Below are 22,381 nucleotides of genomic sequence, written 5' to 3'. Positions count from 1 at the left end.
TGAAAAGCCAAGCATGGCGGCATGTACTTATAATCAGCACTGGGGATGTGGGGGAGCCAGTCTAGCTAATCAACGAATCCTGAGCAACTTTTGAGATGGACTAAATGCATTTTGCACTGACTAAACATGCCACTTTAGGGACCAAGAGTAGAATGCTGAGTTTGGGTTTCAAGTTCATATGGAATGAGAGCAAGACAATTAAAGTTAACCTAACGGGATTCAGAACTGCTAGGTGATATACTTTAGAATGGGTTTTCCTCCCTGAATGTGAGCAGCACAATCCCATGATTTTATTTTATTTATTACTTTGTTTTTGGAGTGGGGGCCGAGACAGGGTTTCTTTGGGTAGCCTTGGTTGTTTGGAACTAGACCAGGAACTATAGACCAGGCTTGCCTTGAACTCAAGAGATCCACCTGCCTCTACCTCTCGAGTGCTGGGATTAAAGTCATGTGCCACCAATGCCTGGCATTTTTTTTTTTAAAGACATGGTCTCTCTAAATATCCCTGGTTGTCCTGTAGCTCACTATGTAGACCAGGCTGGCCTCAAACTCACAGAGATCTACTCTCACCTCTGCCTCCTAAGCACTGGGGTTAAAGGTGTGCAGTATCACTCAGTTAAATAAATCCTTCTTTAAGTAGAATGTGCTAGGTATTTTACCTATTGAAGCTCCTTCCCTCCCTGTTATCCACTCACCTTTGCAGCCATTCCCTACATGGACTGACCTGACAGTTTTCCTATCACTCAGGCTTTCCTACGCCGCTGCCTGCTGGGGTGGGAACTTCTTGTCACAGAGACACAAGTCAGCATGGTTAAGGCAGGAGCAGCACTGTCCTTTCTGTGTGAACTCTTACAACAATTACTCTTACAACAATATTCACTGCTGTCTCACCACTGAAAAGAATGAAAATTCATGAGGACCTTGTAGCCAGAGTTACTCCACCATGTTGAGCAAGGAGGAGGGACAGAAAGGAACAGGAGACAGGCCTCCCCAAATTCCCACAGGTCACCATACCTGAGCCAAAGCAGGGCTGCAGGAGGCTTAGACAGTGCCAAGTGTAGGTTGGGTTTCTGCCCAGTTACCATGCAAGAGCTGCTGTAAGATATTACTTCAGGGCTGTTTGGGACAAGGAGGCCTGGTCCTGCTGACCAGCTGGAAAATGTTCCAATGAGAGGCCCAAGGAGATACAAATGAAGCAGAATAAAGGAACCAGAACATTAGAAGATGCAGGTTTAATGGCCACAGTGTGCACAAGAAAGTCTCAGGATAGTCTATTGAGCCTGGCTCAAGAAAGGGGTAAGGTCTCAGCTACAAGGATATTGAGCACCAAAGGTGCCACTCAGCTGTAGAGAGGTTGCCTGAGGCATGTACAGGTAGCATAACATACAGGTGTTCCACTGGCTCCTGCTGACCTGGTATATTCAGTGCATGTGGCAACTTTATGGTAGGCATGAACCCTCGGATATATGCATATGTATCTTAGCATTAGTGCTGTATGCCTGAGTGTACCGCAGGAGATGATGAAGCTAGGCTTCACACACAATCTTGGCACTCTGCTTCTCTCCTCGACTCCTCTCTGGATCCTGTGAGGGTGATCAAGTGCCATGCCACTAACTGGGCTAAGGCTCCTCTGTCCTGGGCCTCCAGCACTTGAATTCCAGCTCTCACACAGGTTTAGTGGGAGCAGCCTGAGAAGAATCGGGCAAGGGAATGAAGACTCCACAGCCCAGTCTAGGAAATGCATTGCCTCTGCAGGTATGGAGTGGGAAGAGGCTCAGCTCCATCTGTGTATGTTCTGATTAGCAATTCAGCTAAAATAAGGAGCCAAGAGTTAACGTGGACTGCCCTTATGGGACTCTGGGTGACTAGTGAGGAGGTCACATGTTGACCTCAGCACTGAAAAGTTCTTATGACCAGACTGGGATTAATATGTGGAGTCATTGCTCACTTTTATGTTCACCTCTGAGAATAAGTCAGTGAAACTCCTTCCCATCCCCACTTAGATGAAGTGAGTCGGCAGGTCAGAGAATCAACCCCATGCAGCCAGATCATCAACTTCCCCATGGCTGCTTTGAGTCCTTAGGGACCAGGCACCCCACAACTTTATGGCTGGTTCCATAAACTTCTTTTCCACTTGTGTCTTGGAGCCCTTGTACTTGATGGATCACTAAGGACAAGGGTACAGAGTTGGGGAGGGGGGTGCTAGGATGTAAGGTAGGAATTGTGGCCACTCTATGCTTAGTTGTCCATTTCAAAGAAGAATTGGAGGCTGAGAGGGTAAAGGACCTGCTGTGGCTAGTCAGCCAGCAGAGGCTGGCAACAGAGTTTGGGGCCCAGAACCAGGTTCTAGGTTCAGTCCAGTAGAGGTACATATAGGACTGGTAACAGTTAGTTTAGGGTAAAGCCAGGCAATTCGAGCATTGCTATCCAGTTCCCACATGCTACAGCCAAGGTGATGGCCAATCAGAGACAAGGAGGTGCTAGGCTGAACATCCCTGCCCAGAATGATTTCCCTGTACTCCGGACTATAGAAGACAGCTGTCTCTTGGACCTCCATTCAATGCTTGCAATGGAAGGTCTTGTGATGCACACAACAGACCCAACCTCAGAGGGAAGGTCAGTCATGGGAGACTGAGCATGTACTGCTGAAAGGAGTAGAGACAGGCTGCTGTGGGACAATGGTCTTACACACTGTAAAGAATTGTCACTTGTATTGGTTTAATAAAATGCTGATTGGCCAGTAGCCAGGCAGGAAGTATAGGCAGAGCAAACCAGAACAGGAGAATTCTGGGAAGAGGAAAGGCTCAGTCTGCCAAACACAGAGAAAGCAAGATGAGAATGCTTCAAGAATTATGGGTTAATTTAAGATGTAAGAGTCAATAAAAAGCCCGAGCTAATAGGCCAACCAGTTTAATTAATGTAGACCTCTGTGTGTTTCTTTGGGACTGAATGGCTGCAGGACCCGGCAGGACAGAAACCTCTGTCAACAACAGGCAAGGGGAAAGACCTGGGGAGGCTACAGAGAGAGATATGGCTGGAAAGGTGAGAAGGGTAGGAGGTGGCCAAGATCAAAGACCAGTGGTAATATGATGGGCATGATGGAGCCACAGGTAACAGACTGAGCTGAGATCAAGGTGGCTCTGCTAGATTCAGGCTGATGCAGTGCACTTTGAGATGGACCAACATGACCTGACAGACTAGATGTAGACACATGAGAGACATGGACACAGCAGGACCCAGTACCTGGGGGAGGGGTGGTGGAAAGAGACCTATATATGGTCTATATGTCTATATACTGTCAACTTCAAAGATGGGGTTGGCTGGGACAGGACAGGACAGGGCCATAGGGTTGGGTCATTAGGACTTCTGCCCGGGTTAGAATGTACAGTCTACCTGATCTTCCTTTTCCCTTCTTTCCCTAGCTGAGTCTCTGGCAGTCACTGGTACAATCCAAATGGGAATGACATGCCTCATTCAAGTACCATCATATACATGGTCACTAATGGGGAAACCGAGGCCCATAGGGATGGGGCTAATCCTCAAGCACAACTAGGGGGAGTTGAGTCCTAGATTTAAGTTAGGCCCTTTGCCTAGTCAACCCTCTGCATGAGGCCATCAAAATCAGCCTGATTAATTATGTAGTAGTCAATAAGCCTGAAAACTCCATTTCTGTCTACTCTGCTCATCCACTTTCTGAGTGTTTAGGCTTTAAAACCAAACAAAGCACTATTTACATAATTAACAGTCAATTAAGTTATAGCCCATATAGGCAAACCCATTGTGGGACCATTTGACCACTCATGCAGCTATGATCTCTGGGTACGCACCCAACCCTCTGCCAGCTTCCTCTGTAGCCTGAGACTTCAGTACAGGAGGGCAATGAGGACAATGGCCACCCACACTGGCATCCTGTCTCCTGACAAAGGTGCAGCCTGTTCTGTCAGCCTGTTCAGGAGCCTTGACTATTAGCTGGCATATCAGTGAGACATGGAGCAGTATCTGTGAGGGACAGCCTGGGGAAGAGGATTGGCCAAGTCAACCTAGAGAGAACCTGGTAACCTCTACCCTGCCTCTGCCCCATCCACAGACTAGGGATCCAGAACAAGTTGACTCCCTACCAGTCTGGCTCCTTCTATAACCAGGCTCAGCATTGTGAACTCCCTCCTCAGTTGTGAGATCTAGGCTCCAGCTCATTTAGCAAATGCTCATGGCTCTGGTGGCTCAGCAATAATGTCATCTGCCTCTCATTGAGACAATTCTATCATGAGGTCAGTCTAACAAGGTGAGTCCCAGAGATTTGTCTGCAGAGTGTTGTAAGAGAGACCCAGCCAATCGCCTTGCTAGCAGGGGGCGGGGTCCCCCTAGGATATTTTTTACTTATAAAGATTGGCGTGCTCCCAACCGCCCCTTCTGTTTTCCTGTTCTCTGAGGGAACCTGTGGTTCTGTAAGTCTATTTCCCCATTAAAGCTGTATATATTTTTACAATCTGTCTACATTCATTTACGCTGATACAGAGTGCTCTTCCTTACTCTGTAAAGGAGTTGGAGGGCCCTAGAAAGGATACTTGCTCAGCACCTTACGTTATTCTGGAATGTTCCCACAATTTTCACAGAGCTGAAAACCTGTGAATTTATGCTTGAAACCAACTCTAGTCTGAGAAATGTTACTAGTTTTCTCAGATTGTGTTTACATAACAGCAAGGAAAAGCTAGACAAGTGTTCCCTATCTATTCTCTGTGGGGTCACCCTCTGGGAAAGCAAAGAACACTGTGCTAGAACTGTACACAGACACTCCTTATCTGTCTGCTCCCTAGGGTCATATGTCTGGGACACATGCTAGTTCTGCCTTTCAGACTCGGCCTGGCATTCACCACAGAAGGGATTCTGTGTGACTTTGCTTGGAGCTTCCTTCCTGTTTTCCATTAATTTCTCAAGGGTACACACTTTCATTTTAATTGTGTTGTTGATTTTTAATTGCGTTGATGATCTTTGTGTTCCCAACATACAGTAAAGGGTATTGTATAAACTGTGACAATGTTGCTTAAGTTATACCCCATGCTACACACACCTGGATGCCCCTCCATTCCCCAGCTGTTGGCCCACTCTGGAGCTATCTAGGATGCTGGGCTCCCTTCCTGGCTCCTCCTGGCAGGGAACCTGGGTTTGGTTCACAGCACTTACATTGTACGGCTCAAAGCCACCTGTCATTCCAGCTCTAGGGGATCCAAAGCCCTCTTCTGCAGGCACCTAGAAGCACATGGTACTCATAAACTCATACAAGCACACACACACACACACACACACACACACACACACACACACACTAAAAAAATAAAATTTTAAAAAATGAATAAAAATAAAACCCTTTTTAAATTGCTCAAAGACAAGCATCATAATAATCAGCTAATCATACCCTGTGCAAGGTACCAAGGGGACTTTTCTGGCAGGTACTGCTTCCTGGAAGGATCCTAAGTGCTTCTGTACCTGACCTTGAGGCCTGCCCTCCAACAAAAACATCTTCAGCCTACTGTAGCCATCAAGATTGGAAGAAGACAGTGCTATTTTCTCCTCATTACATCCTATTCTCTTATGAACCCTCAATGGCTCTTTTACAGCGCATCACAGCCAGATCTTCCTCTGGGCTCCACTGCCCAGGTGGAACCTCACCTCACCAGCCTTTCTCTCCTCACCTGCCGGTGGCTCCTCGAGCATACTTAGGCTTCTACCCCAAGGCCTTCCTATGGCCACCCTTAGGCATGGTTTACACATGCCTGCTCCTGCCATACTATGTAAATAAGACTATACCTGCCTGACCCTTCTGCTTCTCCTCTTATTCACTACTCATAATGAGCCTCTCTACCCGCAGTACTCAGAATGTTCTGGAAGTGCCCATGCCTAGCAGGTGTGGAAGCCGCCTAGCACCTGAGCTGACAGGCGCAGTGTGATGGAGGCTGGAGGCTTATCTAGCCTGTGAGGTGAGAGTTGCTAGGTCAACCATGCATTTGTTGTCAGTAGGACACTGACATACAGGAGATACTCACTGAAGGCTTATTGGAGGAGGAAGAGGAGTAAAGAAATGAGTAATTCCTTTCTCATCTCTGTAGCTGGGTTCCTATGATGGGAAAGACTGCAAGACAATGGAGACCAAGGGGAAGGCTGTTTGGGGGTACCAGGGCTCCTGAAGGTGCTCCAGATACCAAGGTGAAGGGTCTAGGCAGGACACTCAGACAAGGAATTATGTTTCTCTGTGTAACAGTCCTCACTGCCTGGCTGTCCTAGAACTCACTCTGTAGAGGCTGGACTCAAACTCACAGAGATCTGCCCGTCTCTGCCTCCTGAGTGTTGGGATTTAAAGGTGTGCACCACCACTGCCTGGCCAGCAACAGGTCCTTTTCTAACACTGACAAGATACTTGGGATACTGGCCCACGGAGGGCCCCGGGTTGTGCGTGTCTAAGGGATAGGAGGGAGACAAAGGTCTTGGACCCAGCCTACCCTTCTGAAGCCAGAGCCTTGCAGGCAGGTTCTGTAGCTTCTTTGGGCCTTGAGACCCCATCTGGAGAGCAGGGGTAATATGAGAAATCCAACTCCACCTCCCAGACTCGCTAGGCCTCCAGGATGCATCACCCCAGCACTGGCCATCTCCGCTCCTCTATGGCTACAACCTCCTCTGCTCCTGCTCCTAGACAATGTCTGCACTTGCTGGGCATGGGCACTTCCAGAACATTCTTAATCCTGAGTGTAAGGAGGCCGACTGGTGTTTTTATATATAGAAACTGTTCTCATTTCTTTTTCACAAGAGGAGCCTCTCAGTCCTGCTTTGCAGGAGACACACCACTCTCTAGGCTGTGAGCAAACCAAATTAAGAAAATCACTCTCTGACTAATTTTATGGCATTAACAAACATTTGATGGTGTATTGGGAAGGCAGTGTCTAGCGTTTTGGATGAACGCTTTAAGGATGAGCAATAACTAGGGAAGTTTCTGAGGATAAATCTTAGCAAAATTCACCTACTTTAAACAGTTTGCAGAGATCTTCTGAGTAAATTGGGAGCATGGGACCATGGGTGAGGGCTGAAGGGGAGGCAGGGAGGGGAGCAGAGAAAAACATATAGCTCAATAAAAACAAACAAACAAAACCCAAAAATACAGTTTGCAGACTGGGGTGTGTAGTTTAGTGGAGGAATGCAAGTACAAAGCCCTGAATTCAATTCCTAGTACTACAAAATTAATTAATTTTTTAAAAAGTGCAACCTGAAGCCAGGTGTTGTGGAATAGACTATCTGTTTAAATATGTAAAGATGATGTGCTGCATTTGTTTGTGCTGCAGAATAATTGCTTAACTATGTAAAGATGTGTTGCATTTGATTAAAAGGTGTGTTTCCATTTCACCTTGCCTGCTTAAGGCACCTGAAAATAAATAAATAATAAAAAGCTGAATGACCAATAGCTAGGCGGAAGAGGAATAGGTGAGGCTGGCAGGCAGAGAGAAGAGGGGAGCCACCCAGCCAGCAGGGGTCAGCAAGCAAGACACGGAGGAAGCAGGAAAGCAGGAGGGACATGAAGTAGAAGAGGCCAAGGAACCTCGGGGCAGCACACAGATTAATAGAGATGGGCTAATTTAAGTTAAAAAATAAAAAGAAGAACTAACTAGAAACAAGCCTAAGCTAAGGCCGAGCAGTTATAATTAATAACAAGTCTCTGTGTCATGATTTTGGTGCTGGCAGTCCATGAAAGCCTGCTTCAGCCAGGTATAGTGGAGCATGCCTTTAATCACACCACTGGGGAGGCAGGTGAATCTCTGTAAATTCAAGGCCAGTCTATATAAGTGGGTTCCAGGAAAGTGAGGGCTACATAGAGAGACCTTATCTCAAAACAAAACAAAGAAAGGTTGGAGATACATAGTGACGTCACTGAGCATGATGATACTGTGGGACAAGAAGAGGACATGTTCAGGTAGGAGGGCATTCTCTCTCTCTCTCTCTCTCTCTCTCTCTCTCTCTCTCTCTCTCTCTCTCTCACACACACACACACACACACACACACACACACACACCACACACACACACACACACACACACCAGTGCTACAAAGCCAGAGGTGCACACAAATGCAATGAGCACTAAGGATCCCCTGAGAAGCTAGAGAGGCACAAGAGTAGTGTCTACAGATATTCAGGAATGCATAAACCACAGAATATAAAGAAAACAACAGGTACAGTACCCCACTATACACAAAAGCCACCCACATCCATAGACACATGCAACAGACATTCAGACATACACACCTGCTGACAAGACTGGGCATTGTCTCTTGCTCTCTGCCTGGATATCAGTCTCACCTGAACCCATAGGACAAATGAGGTCTGTCCCTTGTGGAAATAGTTTGCAGGTGTCAGGACTCACATGGCACTCTGAAGCAGGAAATTCCACACAGGAGGACCCTAAAGTTCTGTCAGTTCAAGTCAGTTCTAATACACCTGCCTGTCTGTGGAAGCCTCGGGTCTATGTGCAGGCGCCAGGCCCTCCTGGGTCTTTGGCTCAGAGAGAACCCTACAGCCAGTCATACTGTGGACTAGTTGGCTCCCTTCCTGGCACCGTCTGTCACACCTATGCAGCTGCCACAGGAGGCTAAGCTACAAGCATCTGGCAAGTTACTTGTAGGCTTTTTAAGAAAACATTAGAAAATCAAAATCTGGGGAGAACGATTGCATGATGGTTGTGGACTTAGAAGCACAAAAGGGGCCTGGTAGCTCAGAGTAGTGGTGCTGCAGATACTCCATGGGTCTCCAATCTGTCTATTTTACCATAGGTAGGCCAGAGATGACCTGCTTTCTAACTTAGATTAGTTGTAGAACCTCTGCCTAATACTTTAGTGTAACACAAAACCACAGCATCAGGAGTCTGCTCCAAGATGTAGTATTCTTCCTTCCCAAGGGATGCTTCAGACCCCTGGAAATTTAGATGACAGAGATGGGGCTTAGATTTATTCCTCTGCCCAAGTGCTGGCCCAGATATGAGTGTCTTGAGTCCAATTCTGGCTGTTTCAGCCCCCAGTTTCTAGCACTGCCAGCAGCATCTGCTGTGGCTACTGGAGCCCTCTACGTTAATAGGCTTGGGTAAGGGTTCTTAGCAGCTTACTCCTCAGTGCCTGGGCCTGGGCCCAGTGCCATTCTTAGAAGCATCAGGTACAGGGGAGGGCAACAGAGAAGGCAGGTCCGTCATACCTGGGGCATCTACAACCACTCTCAAGGGCTGCTGTTCTCAGTGATCAGACGTGAACAAGGCTGCTCAAGGGTACACCCTGCAAAGAAGGGTACAAATCTCCCTGTCAAAGATCTCCTTAGGTGACCACCTGCAGGAATCACCTCTCTGCGATGTCCACAGACCCTAAGATCAAAGGCCCAAATACTAGACTTTTCCAGCCAAACCCAAGCTCAAAATGGAGCAAGGTCTGATGAGCCTTGGCCTTCTACATCCTCAGGTACACAACGGAAGAGGTGGGGTTGGGAGAATGAGGAGCGCACATGGAGTGAGAAGACACTAGGTCCCTCCTTCAGCCAAGGCAGGTATCTCCACCCATGCTCTGGCCTCTGAAAGGGCCACTGAGCCTGAGCTGCTGACCCATTCCACTTCCTTCCTTGCTTTCTTTTCAGTACCCAGGAATTCTAGGGTAGATACCAGGGTCAGGGGAGATGCTCCAGTAGGCCCCGCTGGGTAACTAATGGGTTAATTGCATACCCCATAAAAAAGCCACTGCAATTTAGAGAGTGAGCCAAGCAGGCCCTGACTGGCAGTAAATCAGGGATGAGACAGGTGGAGTCCCAGCCCTAGTCCTCCAAGGAGCCAAAACGGCAGTAAATCTACAGAAATGGCTTTTATGAAGCTCTGGGTTTTATGATGATGTTAATGTTTCTCCTGATACTTATGGGAAAATGAAGTAAGTCACGGGCAGGTGCAAGAACTGCTCTGGTTGGTGCCAGGCCACTCCACGAACTCAGGTAGATGAGGGAATTGCCTGCACCTGAGGTCATGCCCCTAGTGGATTGGCAAGCTGGCATCAAGCACTCCCCAACCAGTTGACCTGGATATGCCTGCCCACCCAGGGATTTATGCAGAGTTTATTAACTGCTGTCTTGCCCCAGTGGGGCTCTCCATGGGCCAAGAGTCCAATGTTTGGGCACACATTCATCCCCACAATCTTTCCACACAGGGGTAGCTCTGGACTGCTCAGGGTCCAGTCTAAGCCCAAGCCCCTTCAGTACAAACATGGAACTGTGTGCTGTGAGCTGTGTGCTGGAGTACGGCTGCTCAAACCACAGGCTTCTTTGACACCAAAGACCCTTGGTCCCTAACTAGACCCAAGAGGCAGCAGCCTGTTCAACCTATTAGCAGCAGCCTGGCTCCCCACTTTCTGGGACCCTGCTCACCTACACAAAAACCCACCTCAGGTTCCTGGCCAAAATCCTGGAGACCCTGTCTTATGTGTGTCCCAAAGCATCAAGCTTCCCATGAATCTCAGTTCAGGGGCATGTCCACCCTTTGCCTGCCCAGCAGCTGTTGAAGTCAGAACAAACAGGATTCTAAAGGGGAAGAGTCCAGGGTGGTGGGGCCCTCTAGGCACTGGAGCTGTGGGACAGCTGCAGTTGAGGGATGGCCCTGAGGCAAGGACAAAGACAGCAGGGGAGGAGGGGCTGGAGACTTACTGAGTAGCCTCTCCCGGAAACCGCCTGTGCAGAGCTCTGTGGGGAAAAAGTACGAAGACAGTCAGTGACAGGCTAAGCCACAGCCAACTGCCCCCAGCAAACAGGCCCGCAGACCCTAGGGGCAGTAGGGCCCCGCTGGAAAGTGGAAAACAGGGCTGAGCATAGTCTTCTGCACCAGACAGCTTCTGGATGGAGCCTTCTTTCAAGCAGTGGTCTTCCCTCTGGTTTAGCCATGTCAGCAGTTATTTCAATACCTATGGGCTAGCCCAGGAGATGAGCCCTACCTAGTAGAGGGGGCCCCACAGAGATGCCCTTAGACTATCCACAGCTCCTTCAGGACTAGGATGCTAAAGCCATTCCCCAAAGTGCAGCAGGAGGAGTGCACTTCTGGAGGAGGTTGATAGCATAGGTTGCTAGGTTAGCCAACAACTATGGTGGAGGCTAGCATGAGAGCCCAGGGCACTAGGAAGCTTCCTTCTATCGGGCTTAAGAACACCAGAAGAGAGACAGCTGTATCTCAAGTTGCTTGGGATTCCATAACCCAAAGATGGGCCATGAACCAGGATCAAGCACGTGTATGTGCACATGAGGCAGAAGCTGTGGCAGGTAGGGGTGCAAAGTGCACGGTGGGGGCTGTGAGGCAGGTGGAAACGACATGGTGACTTGTGACAGTAAGACAGGAGAATAGAGAGTGGACAGAGCGCACAAAGGAGAGTCAGCAAGGAAATGGGAGCTAGTAGGTGAAACTGTAATCCTCCCTTCATTCACAGCAATCCTCCACATCCTTTTCTTTGAACGACTAACAGGGCTAGGTCACAGCTTGGAGGGTGGAGCTCACCCACTCCTACCCCTGTTGGATCCCAGCTGCCAACCAAAGGCAGCTGATGGGGTGGGGGTGGGACATACTTGGTGAATTCTCAGCTTCATGTCAAGCTGTGTTCAGAATGCAGCTTCATTTACCCTGGGCTGCAATTAGAGTACTAACTAGGGCAGCCCTGCGGCCCCAGACAATTACCAGCCTATTTTCCCATCTTGCAGCAACAAGATCAGGAGCCTGGCAATTAAGCCTCCCTCTGCGACAGCAGGCTGCACCCCCCCAGTCCCCTATTTAAATGATAATGAGACACGACTCATTCAATTTAGTCCTTCAAAAAAATGTACAACCCTGAGGCCACCTCAGGAGCTGGGCAGGGTTGGTGTCAGTGGCCAGTCCGGAGCCACCAACCCAGTGGGTAATCCCTCTGCTTCTACCCCAGTTCTAGTCCCTATGCTTCATTTTGGTGGGCCCAGTAGGCTAGCCCTGTGACAGGCTTCAGACCCCTTCCACCTGGCTTTGTGGCTGACTATCCCAGAGACCTGGTACCCAGGGGCCTTTCATAGGGACACTGATATAGCCCCAATTCAGATCATTGCATGTGCACCCCTACCCTACATCACCAGCCCCAGGTACCTCAGACATGGCCTGACACCTATGAATTCAGACACATTTGTGGAGTCATTTCTACCCAGGCATCACTGCAGGATGCTGATGTAGCATCTGCTCTAGGACACAAGGGTGTCCACCTTAGGGTTCCAGGGCCAGATCTCAGGCTGCTACACTGTGCACTATGAGATACTTGATATTCCAGATGGGCTCCTGCCAGCTCCTAACTGCTGTCCTTCATTTAAAGCCCTCCTGGTGAGGTCTCAATTTGTGAACAACTGCTTTAGAGAAGGCAAACTGCTAATTGCTCATGTGTGGCCTCCATGTAAACTGCCAGGCATGGTCAAAGCCATGAGACAGCTGCAGGAGCCACCAGGATGTCAGTGACGGGTACTCACATCGCTCAGCTGGTCCCGGGAGTTGCTATGCTGAGAGCTGGAAGCTTCAAGGACACTGTCATCATCACTGTTCTGGCCACCCCCTCTGGCCATGGTGACCTTCATCTGGGGACAGGGAGAAAAAGTCTCAGGCAAACGGGCACTCACCAATAAGACCCTGACCAGAGTCACACCCTCCCCACAAAAGCCACTGGGACTAGGCTCATTCCAGGGCTGGACGTGCCAAATGTGGCAGAGGGACATTTCCCCTTAACTGGAGGACATGGTTTGTTGGGAGACAGCAGAAAGAACAAAGAGATGTAGGGCCAGGAACCCACCTGGCTGAGTACTTACAAATTCATCACCAGACAGAACAGGAAAAAAAAATGCACCGAGAAGCTACACCATCACTGTCCCTGTCCTGGATTCTTCCAGTCATTGACTCTGAAGATACCCCAGCGGACTGAGAGGCTACAAACCAGGCCTGTTCTCCCTGCCTTGCCCTACTACACCAAGACATTACACCCATGCACCCACAGGGCCTCCTTTAGTAGGCACACTCACTCCTTATGTATGTGACCTTGAGCTACTTCTTAGCTCCTGGATGCCTCGGGTTTGCCATTTGCCGTTTGCAGGGCAAAGCTGTAGGCACACACAAACATCTCAGGGGCCAGCTGACACTGGTTATCCTTAGTGCTTAGCACGTTCTGAGCCTGCTGGCTGTTTGGAACAGCCCTTAGGACAACCCATTTCACTCTCAGCTCAGAAAAAGGAAACAGGCTGAGGCATGGTGACAGATATCACTGGCCTTGGCATTAGGAGCAGTCTAATTAGGAGCAGCCAGTTATGCAGCTGGGTTCACAGCATCCTGGGACTACTTATGCAAAGGCCACCTTCTGGCCCTAGACACAAACACGACTGTCTAGGCATGATGACCTCATACTTTTGCCCGGTATAGGTCTGCGATCTGTTTAATAAGATCATTGCCACATCTTACAATGGATGAGCTGGGTCTCCTCATGAACAAACTGGGTGCAGTGTTCATTCAGCCAGCACAAGATGCTGAGGGGCTATGTGATTGCATGTGACCATTTGTCCTGCTTCTACCTCTTTTACCTCCCCTGGTCTCACATTCCAGAGCCACTGCTATAGTTTTGGCTAAAGTCCTTAGAATCCAGCTAGTCATTTTACCAAAGCATGTGCCAGCCCTGGAACTACTTTAGGGCTTGGAAGTGGCTAAGCCTCCGAATCTGCCAACCTCCCTCCAGCCCCAGACTTCCAGTAATCCAAACTCCTTTCTAACCCCTAGAGCTAACAGGGTACCAAGGCCGAGACACTAATTGGATGTTAGTTCATGACCAGATAGCTAAATGGGGGCCCTCTCACCCAGGAAAATGTGTAAGGCCCTAGCGAAGTGAAGGTCATGTCTTTGGGGCAGAGTCTAGGTGGGGTGCAGATGAACTAGGAGCTGAAGGTGATCATAGTCACTGACTGAATTCCATCACTGGACCCATTGAGAATCTACTGGTATCTATGTCATCGGTTTGATTGATTTGAGGGTACTCTCTCTTCTGACCTACAACAAGTGGACAAAGACTCACTGCCAACTCATGAGGGCTGAAGAACACACCTATGTAGCTGAACTATGCTTTCTGCTTGACACATACATGCAGAAGTCACCCTTTCTGAGTCAGACACTAGAGTGAGTGATATACCTATGATTCCATGATAGAGCCCTGTAGGTGGGGTGGGCTGGTGTCTGTTATCCTGTCTTCAGGGTTGAGAGCCCCATTCCCTACAGTGTTACAGAGCTGACTGAGTCCTGTACTGTGGAAACCACTGCAACCACAGACAGACAGTTGCCACCTACTTCTAAAACCAGGTCATCCAAAACAGCCCAACCTGTTTGCCCTTTGATCTTTCCTGCTTCTTCCCCACTTTGAGAGTCTATTAGCTATGCCAGAGGCTGTGAGATCCCATGCTTCCATCTCCATCTTTGTGTGAAAGGAGGAAGTGAACTATTTGTTTGTTTGTTTGGAGACAGGGTTTCTTTTTTTTTTTTTTTTTTTTTTTTTTTTTTATTTTTCGAAACAGGGTTTCTCTGTAGCTTTTGGAGCCTGTCCTGGAACTTGCTCTGTAGACCAGGCTGGCCTCAAACTCACAGAGATCCTTTTGTCTCTGCCTCCTGAGTGCTGGGGAAAGGCATGCGCCACCACTGCCTGGCATGTGGAAGGATGAGGTCAGTACACCTGGACCTCTGTATCTGCTTGGAGCCAGAAGATGACCTGCTTGCTCCAGGAGGGCAGATGAGAGTACCTGTACTTACAACCACCTCTGGACTTTGTAGACCAGACACCAGCTTATCCACTTATCCACTGGTTCACTCATCCACCCATCAACCCATCCAACTCTTCAGCTAATCAGTCAGCCAACTAACCAACTAACTAATAGACAGTTAACCAACCAACGAGTCAGCATTCCCTGGGTGAGTACATTGGGCTCTTCTGAACAATGGACATGTAGACATATACCCTCCTCTCATCGAGCCTTCAAAAGCACATGACTTCCAGTAAATGTAAGGGGAAAAAAATGGATGAAAGACAGCCGCAGGGGAGGCAAACTGCAGAGAACGAGAGAGGCTCACCAGAAAAGGCTGCTCTATGCCACAAGGCAGGCAGGCCCACTGCTCACGCTGGGCAGTGTCTCATTTGTTCTGTGACACAACAACTTTGATGAGCAGAGTTAGGCTAGTTTGTATGCTCTAGTTTGGGAGGCTACAGACATGGAACGGAGGTCAAAGATGGTCCAATCATTTAAAGTTTGCTCCTGCAGCAGTCTAGGTAACTATGGCCTGCATGTTCCTGTGCAACCTCAGCAGCCCAGGAGGTCTACAGGGAGTGGCTAGAGGCCAAGCCCCAAGGAGGAAGCACAGATACTGTACCTCCTCACACAGCTCTCTTGTACAGCCACAGGCTGACACCTCTGAGCAGCTGTTCTCTCGGGCTTAGGTATGGAGTCTATGCAATTGCACATGCGCCCCCGCTGGGCACAACCACATTCAGTCTCTCTCTCTCTTCCTTATGCCCCTTGTGGGTTTCTGAGGTCATCTTTAGAAATCACAGTTCTTTCATCCAGCCTCCTATAGGAACTTAATGTATACATTATCTTGTATATGTATGTGTGAGTATGCAAGCCACAGTGCACACGCAGAAGTTAGAGGACAACTTGTGGGGACCACTTCTTTTCTTTCACCAAGGGGGTCCCAGGAGTTTGAACACAGGATATCAGGCTTGGCAGCAAGTGCCTTTCTTTACCCACTGAGCTACTTCTGTAACTGAGTGGATTTGATAGTTTATCATTTTTTTAGGTTTATTTTGTTTATAGTGTTTTGCCTACATATATGTCTGTGTACCATGTGCTAGAGTGCCCATGGAGACCAGAAGAGGTCATCGAATCTTCTGGAATCACAGATGTTTGTGAACAACCATCTGAGTGCTGGGAACTGAATCCAAGAGTCCTCTGGAAGAGCAGTCACTGCTCTTACCACTGAACCACCCTCTCTTGTGCCGGGTATTAATTGTTCTTAACCATGTACTTGCCAGATAGCAACATGAGCCCAAGGCATTTCTGGACAGCACCTGAAAGCTCACAGACTTTGGGTCACTGGCAGCTCCAAGAAGCTAAACAGGCAGCCTTGGAGACAGAACTTTCATAGGCCTTTAGTCTTGGTGGGATTCAGCCCTTGGCTCTGGGCTGTGTAGGTCTATGGGGGAGCTGCAAGAAGAAAGAAGGTTCCCAGCCAAGGGGGAGAGAGTTCCAGAAAGAGACATGAAGGGAGGTAGGGCAACGATTAGGGGTCCAGATATATAGAGCTCACAAGATCTCAGAGAAAGGCCAATATTGTCCTACTGGGGTCCCAAAACTATAGTGCTGATGGTCCTCTCTGCAGTGGACCTTGCATGTCCCAAGCCCACAAAGTGGGTGGGGCAGACCGTGAGCCAAGCTGCTTCCAGTCCAGCAGCCTCTGTCAGCATGTGCTAGTGAAACACTCCTTACTTTCTCATGGAGTGGTCTGGGCGGGACATAGGATACAAAAACCACAACAAGCTGGCAGGAACTTGCGCGCAGACCTGTTCAACACTATTTATGTGAACATGCTACCGACTGGGCAGAGAAACTGAGGCACAGTGCAGTGCATAGACTTCTGCAGGTACTACATGTGATAAATGGGAGCTCGAGTGGTACACTCCTCGGGTACCACTGCCTGCCAAATGCTGGAATACACATGGTCACTGGTACCCAAGCAGGGCTTCAGGTGACACTCCTTGGGCAGACAATATATGTATTAGTACATACATATTACACACCTCACCTGCTCCCCAAACATCTTCATGTTCTAGAGCACTTCAAAGGGGCATCAAGGCCCACTGGACCCCAGGATCCCATTATTTAGGCTGACCATATACACACAAGGGCAGGATGGGGTTGGGCGGTGGTGGTGCACGCCTTTAATCCTAGCACTTGGGAGGCAGAGGCAGACGGATCTCTGTGAGTTCGAGGCCAGCCTGGTCTACAAGAGCTAGTTCCAGGACAGGCACCAAAGCTACAGAGAAACCCTGTCTCAAAAAACCAAAAACCAAAATAAAGAAAACAAACAAATAAAAAAAAAAACAATTAGCAGGACCAAAGCAAAGCTAGCGTTGTGTGGTAAGTCTGCTTTATGGGAGGGGGAGGCCTCCAGGAATGCCTGCCAGTTTCCACAGAGTAAATGCTCACACTGAAGTCCACCGAAGCTACCAACAGTTTCACAGCTTGTGAATTTTCTGAACACTTAGCAATCAGTTTCTGCAAGCTGGTGTTTCTCAGAAACAGGGCAATCTGACTAGAGGCTGGGAAAGGGTTCCGGTAGCCAAGACATGGTGACTCTAGCAATGAGGTGCCTCCTTCCCCTACTCAGCTGCAGGCTGCACATGGAAGTGACTGTTTATAGGACTGGTGGTCAAGTACACTGCTCTCCCAGGCAGGAAACATGTGCTTTGTCCTGGTGCTCAGGGAACAGAGCGAGCCTGTCCAAGGGTTGGGCCCCGAGCCACTTATCATTGAAGATGAAGGCCCTAGAGTGTCCTCTCTCACTTGCAGGGGTTAGAAAGTCTACCAAGACTCTGACCCAGAAAGAAGCACACATGGACACACATGTTACATGTACATGCCCCAGGTTATCTGTGAAATGTATATGTACTACCCAGTGTACACACCTCACCTGCTCCTCAGACACTTCAAAGGGGCATCAAGGGCCACTGGACCCCAGAACCCCATTTTCTGGCTGAGAAGACACACAAGACAGTAGGAACAGCGACCCTGAGGAAGTGCAGGGCATGACCTGGATGGTGTACATGAAAGTCTGATGAGTCACACACAAGCTGAGATAGTCCCAGGGAGACATGCACAACACCTCAAACTGTTGCATGCTTAGACAAATGCTTAACTTAGGGCCCCTACAGTCCACTTAACCTCTGCACTTGCAAGATGGAGACAAGGGTGGAGCAGTTCACTTCCTGGATTGATGATGAGAAGTAAGGCTGCCTGGCTGCTTTCTGCTATAAGCCCTGGGAAATCCTTGCAAGGGGCAGCAGCTCTCTCAGGCATCACAGACCCAGAAAAGGCCAGAGGTGGAAGAGTGGTTACGTTCCATATACCCTAACGTGAAAAGCCAACCAACATAAGACACGCCGTAGCACTGCCCTCCTAACATACAGTATGTCCTGTATACACAAAATGTCAAAAGTACACACCGTGCATGTATGGTTCTTCCTGTATGCCATAGGTACATTTTCAATACATGGCACCCATGAGCATAGTATATCCCGTGTATACAGTACATTCTATAGACAGAATATACCGTATGTGTATGGTGTGTCCTGTACACACAGTGCATTCCATGTATGCTGCTGGCCCTCCAGCAGCCACTCTATGCCTACTCTTCTTGGGGGGTTGACCCCTGCTCCCACATCCTCAGGACACTGACCCCTGGTCCTGCTACAGACAATGGTCATTTGAAGAACTCTGAAGGTTCCCTAGATGTAGCACATCTTAGAAGCTTGGCACTGGCCCAAGTTACCCAAGTAACTAATGCCCTCCTGCAGTGAGCTATGCCAAGAGTCCATAGTCACAGTAACCCTAATTCACTTCAGCAGAACAAGACCACGCTGAAAGAGACCAAGCTGCAATTTTCTCTAATGGTCTCTGCTCCCTGTCCTATATAACCCCTACTCATTTGTCAGTTCTGGGCCCTGGCTTCGCGTGTCTTCTGAGATCCTAGAACAAGTGCTGATACAGTAAAGAACCTCAGTTAGCACAACAATAAAACAGCTTTTCTGTTTTGTTGTCTCCAGGCCTGATGGTCTCCTACCCCTGACCACAACACTCACTGGCCATTGTGGACTCCACCCCATACTTCCCTTCCACAGGTCCCCAGCTGTGGCTTCAGACTTGGGCATTCCATATAATCCTCTCTTCAGAACTAAGCTTTCTCGTCACCTGACGAGGAGGGGACCCACCCCAGATCTTCCTCACCAAGACACTCCATTTGCTCCTTTCCCCATCATACTGAACACTAAGATGTCATTGTTGTTTACTACTGTCCCGATGCGGGATGGGGAGATGGCTCAGGCTTGGAGTTAAGGGCATCAAGCTTCTCTACATCCTTCTAGGATTCAGATAGCTAAGTTCTGTGGTGAGGTAGCACAACATGGCAAGGGCATGAGAAGGGAGAAACAAGACAGAGACTAGCAGGATTTCAGGGACCCACAGTGCCCTTCAGGAGCATGCCTCCAGTGACCCTACTAATCCTCCTAATTCCTCCTACTAAGCCCCACTCTCTAGAGTTTCCACTGCAACCCAGCAGTGCCAGAGGCTAACACCTTTAGCATATGAGCCTTGAGGGGTGCCCCGATCCAAACCACAACATGGCCCTCTTCCATTTTCATAGAGATCTGCAGTGGAAGCACCCCCAGCAGCCTGCACTCTGGGTCCTGAATGTCCCTTCCTGACACCAACCCAAAGGTGCTTCTCCATGTAGCTGTCAAACTCAGCCCCCGCTTGCTCTTCTCTACTGCAGTGGTTCTCAGTCTTCCTAATGCCATGGCGAGCCCCAACCATAAAGCTATTTTGTTCACTGTTACAAATTGTAATGTAAATAATCTTATGTGTAAGATATCTGATATAAGCACCCCCAAGGGGGTTGTGACTCACAGGTTGAGAACCACTGCTCCTCTATGCCTTCCAGACAGAACTGATTTTCATACAGAAAGTCTTGTTTCTTGCTGAATCCTAGGATCCGAATATAGTGGCTCATGCAAAAGAACCAGTTCCTGAGAGGGCACAAGACCTGACGGGGTAGGATTACCATGATTGCCCAACACAGACAGTCCAAGGCTGTAGGGAACAAGGTCCTGGTTGCCCAGAACCACACCAGTCCTCGGGTCTTCTATCCCTGGAGGGAAGGGATCCAATTTATGTGGGGCTATGATGGAATACTAGCGGCTTCAATAATCAAAGCCATTCAAATGTTCCCCTGCTTGTAGCCCGGCCACAGCAGTGTTACAGAAGGGGACCGGGTCTGCAGATGAGGACAAAGATGAGCATCCAGGGTTTGGGTCTCAAACCAGCTAAGTGGCATGAGAGGAGGAAATCACTGAATTTATCGAGAGAACAGTACCCACCATGGAAACAGCAGGGCACATTCAAATCCGCTAGAACCTTCTGATGGTTTTTGAAGATAGGGTTTCAAGCAGCCTTGAACTCAGTATGTAGGTGAAGTCCAGTCACTATACCCTGGTAACTTACTTTTGATCTCTCATTCCCACACCTCGAAGACTTATGTGTTATTATGAACACTTTATAGGGATAGAGGCAGAGTTCCAGAAAGAGGATGCTCCTTGACAAGGCTACCAAGAAGGAAAGGGCAGTGCAGAGGATATGACCAAAAATACATTGAATACATACATACATGAAGTCAAAAATAAAAAATATTAAAAATTAAGTCTCTAGCATGGCCATTGCTAGACCACAGCTGCCAAAGTGAAGTTCAATCCCTTGTGACTTCTAACCAAAGCAAAAACTGCAAAGAGCATTGCAAGGCACCTTCTCACGTTCGGAGGAAGCTCGGGTCTTCCCCTCTTCCCAAAGAGCTGAGACTGAAATATAATGTTCAGTCTATGCCCACTTGGAAGGAGATGAAGTTCAGGTTGTCCAAGGACACTACAAAGGCCATCAAATTGGCAAAGTGGTCCAAGGGTACAGAAAGAAACACAAATCTACGTTAGATGAGTGCAGCAGGAAAGGCTAATGACATGACTGTCCACGTGGGCATCCACCCCAGCACGGCGCTGTCACCAGGTCAAAGCTGGGAAAAGATGGCAACTGTCCACGTGGGCATCTACCCCAGCACGGTGCTGTCACCAGGTCAAAGCTGGGTAAAGATGGCAAATAGATACTGGAAAGGGAAGTCTCGACAAGAAGGAACGGAGAAGGGCAAATATGAGGAAGAAACAATTGAGAAGATGCAGGAGTGGAGGTGTCTTATAAACCACTTTCATTAAAGATGCTTAAGTTAGTCTCTCCTACCCACATAAACACGCACACATGAGGTAGTGGTGGGGTATAACAGTATCATTCAGTCCTCAGGAGGGCAGCCATTCCAGATCCCTGAGGAATAGGGAAGCCACAGCCTTGGAACCTGCTGAGAAAGTGGTCTGTCTGGCAAAGGTGAACTAAGGCAGGCACAAAGGGACTGCAGAGCCTCCTGCTGTCTCCCAACTGCTGAGGATCATAAATTTGTGCCACCATACCCAGCTTTCTATCAGCTTTTGTGACTACATTTTTTGAGGAATTTATACATCTCACCCAATTGTTGGCTTAGCTGGAATAAAATCTATTTATTTCATGTCTATGACAACTAAAAACTGGCAGCCTGTATTGTTTTTTCCTTGGTTAATTTAGCAAGGGGTTTTTCAGCTTTATTACCTTTCCTAGTTTCTATTGGCCATTTGCACAACATAGAAGTCCCTAGGAAGGGCCCTCAACTAAAGAATTGCTTTGACTATGGACATCCCCAGCCTACTGTGGGCCATACCACCCCATAGGCAGATAGCCCTGGGCTGTATAAAAAAAGCTATCTGAGTATAAGAGAGCAAGCCAACAAGTATAAGACCCAAAGTTAACCTGTGAGCCTAACCCACCCAGGGACCAGGTAACTTCCTGGAATATTGGGACTTATACAAATGGGAAACTGGGTAGTCATATATGGGTTTGTCCTTAAATAGCCCCTACAACATGTGTCTCCTTGCCCCTTGTGGGAATTCCAGAGTGGTTCTGACCAAGGTCCATCCTGGTCAGTATTTAATTAAAGCTTGCCTTAAATTTGGCTCAAAATTGTGGAACTGGTTCTTCTCTTGCAAATCTCAAGATCAACTCAAGCAGCCTTCTCCTATGGTTCCTATCTCCAGGTTCTTGCCTCAAGTTCCTCTTCAGATTCCCCTCAGTGATGGACTGTCTAGAAAGTGCAAGCTATACATTTACTAGGAAGCCTTTTCCCCCATAGCTGCTATCACTTAGCATGTGAGACCCTAAAAGTGAATTGTGCTAGTCCCTCCCACTCCCACCCCCGAAACAGGGTCTCCTGTATCCCCAGGCCCTTGTGCTAGATTTCTAACACTCAACGCAGAGCACAGACACAAACACAAGTATGCGTGCACGTGCACACACACACACACACCCCAGTGATATTTTTATTTATTTATTTATTTATTTATTTATTTATTTATTTATTTATTTATTTTATTTTTGCTAGTCCCTCCCACTCCCACCCCCGAAACAGG

At 48.4% G+C, this 22,381-nt stretch overlaps 1 protein-coding gene across 8 annotated transcripts in view; it reads right to left on the bottom strand.

Moving 5' to 3' along the window:
• Fbrsl1 (fibrosin like 1) overlaps positions 1 to 22,381 on the bottom strand; it is a 78,691-nt gene that overhangs the window by 37,276 nt on the left and 19,034 nt on the right. For 6 of the 8 annotated variants that reach the window (XM_013349700.2, XM_026784426.1, XM_026784425.1 and 3 more), the window contains exons 3-4: positions 12,525 to 12,629; positions 10,704 to 10,739 (exon numbers count right to left, since the gene is read on the bottom strand). In XM_013349700.2, coding sequence (XP_013205154.1) covers positions 10,704 to 10,739; positions 12,525 to 12,629 — 141 coding nt within the window. The remainder of the gene's footprint in view (positions 1 to 10,703; positions 10,740 to 12,524; positions 12,630 to 22,381) is intronic. The other 2 variants (XM_013349702.2, XM_026784433.1) reach the window with 1 other exon arrangement.

This window comes from Microtus ochrogaster, chromosome 2 (assembly GCF_000317375.1).
Source record: "Microtus ochrogaster isolate Prairie Vole_2 chromosome 2, MicOch1.0, whole genome shotgun sequence".
NCBI lineage: Eukaryota > Metazoa > Chordata > Mammalia > Rodentia > Cricetidae > Microtus > Microtus ochrogaster.
The sequence above is the reverse complement of the archived record's forward strand: the minus strand, read 5'-3'. Positions and strand labels throughout refer to the sequence as shown.